The 8212-nt window shown below is 37.6% G+C and overlaps 1 protein-coding gene across 1 annotated transcript in view; it reads right to left on the reverse strand.

Moving 5' to 3' along the window:
* LOC142503331 (sushi, von Willebrand factor type A, EGF and pentraxin domain-containing protein 1-like) overlaps nt 1-7529 on the reverse strand; it is a 52606-nt gene extending 45077 nt beyond the window's left edge. Inside the window, exons 1-12 of the mRNA XM_075615483.1 lie at nt 7424-7529; nt 6487-6569; nt 5251-5637; nt 4879-4986; nt 4511-4693; nt 3396-3581; nt 2609-2794; nt 2523-2554; nt 1985-2282; nt 1639-1824; nt 966-1151; nt 183-368 (exon numbers count right to left, since the gene is read on the reverse strand). Coding sequence (XP_075471598.1) covers nt 183-368; nt 966-1151; nt 1639-1824; nt 1985-2282; nt 2523-2554; nt 2609-2794; nt 3396-3581; nt 4511-4693; nt 4879-4986; nt 5251-5637; nt 6487-6523 — 1975 coding nt within the window. The 5' untranslated portion in view covers nt 6524-6569; nt 7424-7529. The remainder of the gene's footprint in view (nt 1-182; nt 369-965; nt 1152-1638; nt 1825-1984; nt 2283-2522; nt 2555-2608; nt 2795-3395; nt 3582-4510; nt 4694-4878; nt 4987-5250; nt 5638-6486; nt 6570-7423) is intronic.
* Nucleotides 7530-8212: the final 683 nt, after the last annotated feature.

Here is an 8212-nt window from a genome sequence, read left to right on the forward strand (position 1 = left end):
TGACGCCCTAGAGCTGTCTGCACGAATTATAGTGCTCCATATATGAAAGTGCAAAGAATACACTCTGTCAGCAAGTGTGGGGTCTGTTAGCTTTACTAATGTTGCATTCTTATTGGTTGATCTCCGTCCTGATTTACACAATCACGCAATGGTCTTTAAATTACAAGATATTATTTGTTTACCTTCACAATATGGAGCTTGGTCTGTCCATGCTCCTTGCGCTGTGCATTGAAGACCTTCTGATCCGACCAACACGAATCCCTCCTTGCAAGTGAAATCACAGGCTGAATTATATGCAAAGTCCCCATTAACATGGCTGCAGGTGACTGATCCGTGTTCAATCGTATTTATTGCTGGACACTTGACAACTGGAATACATAATATAAGACATTTCCTTTATTTACTGGGTTTTGTAAATGCATGATTTTGTGGTTTGGGTAACTCACGAGACCTGTATTTTTGGGTGGGTGCATTTCCTGTCTATCAAAGGAAACAGGATGACACCAAGTTTATGAATGTAACATTGTGCAGAGATGCTGTAACCCATCCACTGCTAGAAAGACTGGCAATACATTACATTACAATGCACCGGGTATTAATATGCAGCAATTAGACTGACAATTTTCATTTTAAAATGCTCAATGAAATAGAATTGGTGAATGTATGATTATGAGAGAGGAGTTATTTCCCACAGTAATGTTAATTGTATGTATCAACATCTGTGTCACTGTATCTGATATAAGCTTTGTTTGCCAAAGAAATGTGTCAATTAATACCCATTGGTGCATATTCTAAGAGAGGGAATACTAAAGAAATTGCAGGTTTTTATACAAATTGGTGATGTAACCACATATGTATCACCCGTGTGCTTCATGTTCCTATAAGAAACATGTGATTATCAGAGCTATGCAGGGAAATGGTAGTCAGTTATTTGTTTTTACAAGGTTACCGAAGCAATATCATACCTTCACATCGTGGCTCCACTCCGCTCCACTCTGAGTTTGTCATACACTGGAGGCCCTTGTTTCCTCTTAGATTAAATCCTTCCTCGCAGGAGAACTCACAGCTTGAATTGTACATGAATTCCCCAAAAGGGCCATCGCAACTGATGTGTCCGTGATCCAGTGATTTCAGAGCGATGCATTCTACCACTGCAAAACCAACGAGCAATGTAATGTCAAGTAAAGGAAGAAACCAACAAACCCAGTGAACATTGCCTTTAACACATACAATAACGCTAACGCAATGTCTACACCAATAGTGCAATCTACAATACAACCAAATTAAGGGTTTAAGTGATTTAGTTTATTTAGCAATCGGCTGAAATAATAATGACACAGAACAGTTGACATGATGAAACACTGATAAAAAGATAAAGTGACCAAGTTTCATCTCAAAAAAAGTTGCAATTCTAAGGAAGTGTTATACAAGGGTTTTAAAAGGAGATATCATTTAAAGGAGTGTATTATTTTTAAGACAGGATACTCTAAATCATTGTGTTAATGAGCTGGAATCAGATGTTATAGATCAATATTTTGGTACATGGGAGTCACAGTGAATTAGTGAAGGAATGTGAAATACTGTATATGACAAATGATCATGTACATATAGGTGTTATTATTGATAGATTGACAATACCTTGACATGCTGGCACCTCAGAGCTCCACGTCCCAGATGTGGAACACTGCAGGGACTGTGAGCCAGTCAATAGGAAACCTTCATTGCAATTGAATGAACAGTTGGAGTTGTACTGAAATATTCCAAACTCATCTTTGCAATCCATGGAAGCATGTTCAGGGGCTGTTACAGGGGGACAGGCCACGGCTAGAACGAAAATAAGGACATGTTAACTTGTACTAATTAAAATTAATATTGAGCTGAAGGTTTTATGTCCAGTAAAAAAAAATTACTTCATGTAATCTGGCTAATCACCTGTCTAATCAAGTTTTTTTTTTTAAGAAACAAGAGTATTAGGAGTCCTTACCTTCACATTTTGGGGTATTTTCTGTCCACTGACCAGGAGCGACACAAAGTAGTGAGGGAGACCCCACTAGGGTGAAGCCTTCTGCGCAGCTGAAATCGCAGGTGGACTTTTCTGGCAAGTTGTCTTTGGAATCAGAACAGCTCATGGTTCCATTCACCGGTTCCACTGGACGCTCACAATGAATAACTGGACAAGAAGAAAGACAAAAGATCTGTTGTATTTTGAACGTTTCACAAAATTGGATCTTACAGCTTAGCTCGAGCTTTAACAATCTGTGACCTCTCTGTTGCATGAAGGGCTACAAAGAATTGTGAATAAACTCTGAATTTGTCAGCAAGGAGACAATTAAAAAAATGATTGAGGACAAAGGCAAAGCCCCACATGTATGATTGGCACTAAACGGTTTGCATAAGCACCACAAATAGTGGGACATGTATTGTTCTAAGAGCTATCTGCACCAGTCAGAGTGCTCCATACTGTATATGAAAGCACAAATATTGCACTCTGTCAGCAAGAGTGTGGGGTCTGTTAGCTTCACTAATGCTGCATTCTTATTGGTTGATCTCCGTCCTGATTTACACAATCACGCAATGGTCTTTAAATTACAAGATATTATTTGTTTACCTTTACAATATGGAGTTTGTTCTTTCCATGCTCCTTGCGCTGTGCATTGAAGACCTTCTGATCCGACCAACACGAATCCCTCCTTGCAAGTGAAATCACAGGCTGAATTATATGCAAAGTCCCCATTAACATGGCTGCAGGTGACTGATCCGTGTTCAATCGTATTTATTGCTGGACACTTGACAACTGGAATACATAATATAAGACATTTCATTTATTTACTGGGTTTTGTAAAATGCATTTTTTTGGTTTGGGTAACTCACGAGGCCTGTATTTTTGGGTGGGTGCATTTCCTGTCCATCAAAGGAAACAGGATGACACCAAGTTTATGAATGTAACATTGTGCAGAGATGCTGTAACCCATCCACTGCTAGAAAGACTGGCAATACATTACATTACAATGCACCGGGTATTAATATGCAGCAATTAGACTGACAATTTTCATTTTAAAATGCTCAATGAAATAGAATTGGTGAATGTATGATTATGAGAGAGGAGTTATTTCCCACAGTAATGTTAATTGTATGTATCAACATCTGTGTCACTGTATCTGATATACTGTAAGCTTTGTTTGCCAAAGAAATGTGTCAATTAATACCCATTGGTGCATATTCTAAGAGAGGGAATACTAAAGAAATGGCAGGTTTTTATACAAATTGGTGATGTAACCACATATGTATCACCCGTGTGCTTCATGTTCCTATAAGAAACATGTGATTATCAGAGCTATGCAGGGAAATGGTAGTCAGTTATTTGTTTTTACAAGGTTATCGAAGCAATATCATACCTTCACATCGTGGCTCCACTCCGCTCCACTCTGAGTTTGTCATACACTGGAGGCCCTTGTTTCCTCTTAGATCAAATCCTTCCTCACAGGAGAACTCACAGCTTGAATTGTACATGAATTCCCCAAAAGGGCCATCGCAACTGATGTGTCCGTGATCCGGTGATTTCAGAGCGATGCATTCTACCACTGCAAAACCAACGAGCAATGTAATGTCAAGTAAAGGAAGAAACCAACAAACCCAGTGAACATTGCCTTTAACACATACAATAACGCTAACGCAATGTCTGCACCAATAGTGCAATCTACAATACAAACCCATTTATAAGAGACTTCCCATTACTCTGATGTACAGTAAGGGGAGTTGTATTGTCTTATAAACTGTATTTTTCAGACCAGTGCGCAATTATATTAAAGTATTAAGCATATAAACTTAAAGAAGCCTGAGGAAAGGGCAAGGAGGCCCTGAAACACTGACGTAGCTTTTTCCTGTGACAATTATGTGTCCTCAAAGGAATTCTTTTGTAAATACCTATTAATGTCTTCTTTTGATAACTTTCTGTAATAGGATATTTTAAGGATTAAAACCTTTTTCTTTAATACAAAGGATCAATACGTTTTTAAGTTTATATGCTTAATACTTCAATAAAATTGATTGCTGACCTGAAAAATCCTGTTTATTGGATTTGTTTGTACCCAGCGGTGAGGGTACTGGAACGGAGCACCAACTAAGAAAGGGTAAGTGCCAGTTCTGCGTTTCTATTTTGAGTTGTATTGTTCTGTCATGGTGGTTTCTATGTATTCATTACATGCAAACTTGTGAGACAATTTAAACCCAGGAACAACTAAAATTGAGGTGATCATTTTTATATATCCTTACTTGAAGCACATAATGTGATTGAATATAATTGTACTTATAATTACATGGGATGCAAGATTGGGTACCATGTAGAGAGACCATATAAATTATATTTTCTACAATTCAGTAAAATAAGAGTGTCTGTAGACTATTCACAAACTTATATGTCCAAAAAGGTTGAGGTCCACATTAGGGTTTTAATGAAACTGGAGATAGTAGGTGGACCATTTAATCTGTTATAGAAGCTGTGTGACATTACCTTGACATTGAGGGGCAGGTGATGTCCATCCAGAGGCTGTACACTCTACTGTGCTCTCAGAGTCTACGTCATAGCCTTCCTCACACCAGAACTGACAGGATGCCCCATAACTGAAGTTACCATTGGGAGACGAACAATGAAAGGATCCTTTCTCAGGCTTCTCCAAAGGTTTACAGACCATAACTGGAAAACAGAATGCATGCATTATCACACGGTATCCAACCTAGGTTTAAATGAGGCCATTTCATCTGCTATCACATTCTCCTACCTTTACTACTCTCCTGTGCACGCCGTCCCAAAATTAAAAAAAATCTTGAATATTCCTTAAACCCAATACAATGTGGGGAAAATACTGAATGCAGCATTACCTTCCTCGCACTCAGATCCTTTAAACCCTGGATGACACTTGCAGGTGTAGCTGTTAATCGTTTCAATACATTCTCCGTGTCCACTGCAAGAAGAAGAATTGCAAGCGGCTGCAAAGAAAAGAACAATAATGGGTTTGGTTATGCCTTTTTTAACGTGCATGCTACATTAGGGGGGAAAATGCTTGCATAAACAGGTATATAGAAAGGACACTTTTGCACCATGGGTGGCCATTAAACAGTACTAATAGTTGGAAGTGATATTTCTAGATCAGTACACACACCACACTCCAGTATGATAGAGCATGTGGGAGAGTAGATTTATATCTTAATTATCTAAGGAAGTACTTGGGGGTTTAGACAATATTTTCATACCTGTGTAGCACAGCGCAACTTTGTTCTTTTTGCAGGATTCATCATTCCATTTCCCCTCATCTTTAATCCTTTTGACATACATCTCAACACAGTCCTCATCGTTCTTTTTGTTGTTGGGTTCACTGGTGGCCCAGTTCTTTGCCTCCTCAGTAAGCACCTTGTTGGTTCCCACCCAGGTCCACTGGTTGTCGATCTTACGGATTCCGATCCAGTAGTATGTGGGGTTGAAAGGCAATATCTTGTTCAGATGCTCATTCTCTTCTTTGTTTTGAATTGCCACTATATCAGTGTAATGAGCTTTACAATATCTTCTGGCCTCCTCGTACGTCATGTTGACGGAGGAATGGTAATAAGACCAGCCGTGTACACCACCAAACATTGAAAAGCCTAAAATGAAGTACATGATATTAATACACCATTTAAAAGCCATACTACTATGCCCCTAACATGCTAAATCTATGAGTTCAAGGGTTGCATATTTGGTATAGTTAGTTGCTTTTTACAGTGGAGCTTTAGCCCCAATTACACAGCTGGTATGGATGGATGGGAAGGAATAGAATTGGTACTCAAATCTCTACACTTCATGTATCAAGTGGCAATATTACTGTAGTATCCAACAATATCAATACCAATACCAATATCAATATTAATCTTATATGCAGTGGGGCCTGCAGTGCAGCAAAAAGATAACTATATGTAAAACTTTGTTGATCTAGCAATGATTGTTGATTCTATGGAATCAAGCCGTAAAAATATTCACTTACAGTATATGGAATTATTTAGTTAAATACCAGTTTCCATAAGTGCTGTTTGGACCAGAAAAACAACCTCAATTGGTATCTCACGGGTAGAAATGTTGAAAACCTTCCCAGAAATGTATGAAACTGGTGAATATTTGACCTTGGACGGGTGTGAAAATGTCACAAAATGATCAACATTTGCACATTTTCTCCTGGAATGTCTTTTAAAAAAAGACATTCACCATTTTGGAGAGAGAGGGCAAGAAGGACACTTTTCCTTAGGGGCGACATTTTGTGAAAGTCATTCAATTTATTGCCAAAAGTGTAAAATAGATAAACTAAAGAGGAGTGTTGACAAAACTTTAGCTAATATGCAAACAATAAAAAAAACTTTCATAACATTTTTTGTGAATCAAACTTGGATACATTTGCATATTTCGGCTATATTTGCTTTAGATAATTTTGGTAACAATATATGTTTTATCAGATCACTTACCAAAGCTAATCAGGGAGAAACAGAACAGGGCGATCATTTTTCTACTTGATGTGAACTCGGTAACAGCAAACAGGATCGCAATTCTGTAAGATAAGACGGAATGGTAAATTTCTCTCACTAAGGTCATGCGAAGAGAATGTGTGGACTATATAAAGTTATCAGTAAGTTGCATTATACATACAGAAACTTCTGAAAGTTGTAATATTTGACTTACATACAGTAGACGCAGATTGGCATTATAAAGACAATATTCCAGTTAAAGATAGTAGATATAGTCAATGTTAATAAATTGCCCCACAAGTTGAAAAGTCATAATTGCAACTCTAAAATGTTGCTCTTCAAAGCGTCCCAGTTCTCTCGGTAAAATCGTTGAATTTTTTTCAGTTACAATAGTCATTCTTAAAAAACAACATTGTTAAATTAATTCATTTGCCTTCTTTAAAATTCAAGGCCACAAATTCATTTTGACTGATTGAAACCCCTCTTTCCACGTCCTTATTTACTGAATGGAAAATGTAATTTAATGCTGAAGTTTAAATTGCCGGGTATTCCTGTCGCTGATGACACCAGACTGTAAAAAATTATATCGCTAAGCAGATATGACCCGAAAGTTAGAGTAGCTTCACCAAGTCACCCAAACATCCAGAAACTACAATGAGCTTTAGTTTAGATTACAAAAAAGTAAGCATGCAATAGGGTAACATATACAGTGCGTAGTGCTTACCATCAAGGCAAACGCTTGCAGTACAGAATTCCCAGATGTATAAAAAATCTTAATTTCATCAAAGCTCAGCAGTTAAATAACAATAAAAAAAAGTAGATATTAAAAATGTTCTCAGTGGAAAATACAATACACTACAAATACAATCCCTGAGAAGTAGCAGTGTGTGAACCAAGAGAATTGAGAAGAAGAATGATATCAAATTAGTATACTTACTATTCTTTGATGCCAAGTCTTCAGACCACTAATGGTTAGTCCAAAGTTTCAGCACTTAAGCTCTATCCGCAGTGAGCCTATTGAAAGCTGTAAGGTACAAGTTGTTTAACTGTTAGATTCTACATGTTACTCTGCTGCCTTTTATATCCTGAGTGGCTTAGCCGGCAAGAAATTCCCGAATGACGTGGTTAATCTGCATAAAATAGGAGGATGTCGCTTCTTCCCCAAATAGAGAAATTCCCGGCGAGCCAGGGAATTTTCCCTGAAACATGCAATATGCTAAAACAGTCCTTTCATCAGTCTGCTGGCGCATGGAATTCAAATAACATGAAAAAATGTAGATAGATGTTTTGTTTATTCTCACCCAAAAGAGCAATATAAGTAAAAGTCCCTTTTGTTTGTGATACATTTGTAATGGACTCATTCCAAATGTATTATTTTGACAAGCTTTGAAGAACTAATCTTCTCCCTCCATCATCAGGAATGTATTCTCAGTACCACTGACCCAATGAGCTCCTTCATTTTGTAAAATGTAGTTAGTCCATTCAAAACATATTGCAAACAACAGATATTTTGATGCATAGGGGCAGATGTGTTTATACATGTATCAAGGCAAAAGTAGTTAATTCTATGGCAAAAAACTGCCCCATACGGTATGTATCAAATTGAAAAAAAATCCATAACTACGACTTTTTCTTTGACACATACAGTATTGGGAAGTTATGTATAAAAGTTTACCAGCTGCAAAACTGGAGCAAAAAACTGCACCAAATGTACAGATGCACTCTG

This window comes from Ascaphus truei, chromosome 10 (assembly GCF_040206685.1).
Source record: "Ascaphus truei isolate aAscTru1 chromosome 10, aAscTru1.hap1, whole genome shotgun sequence".
Classification (NCBI taxonomy): Eukaryota; Metazoa; Chordata; class Amphibia; order Anura; family Ascaphidae; genus Ascaphus; species Ascaphus truei.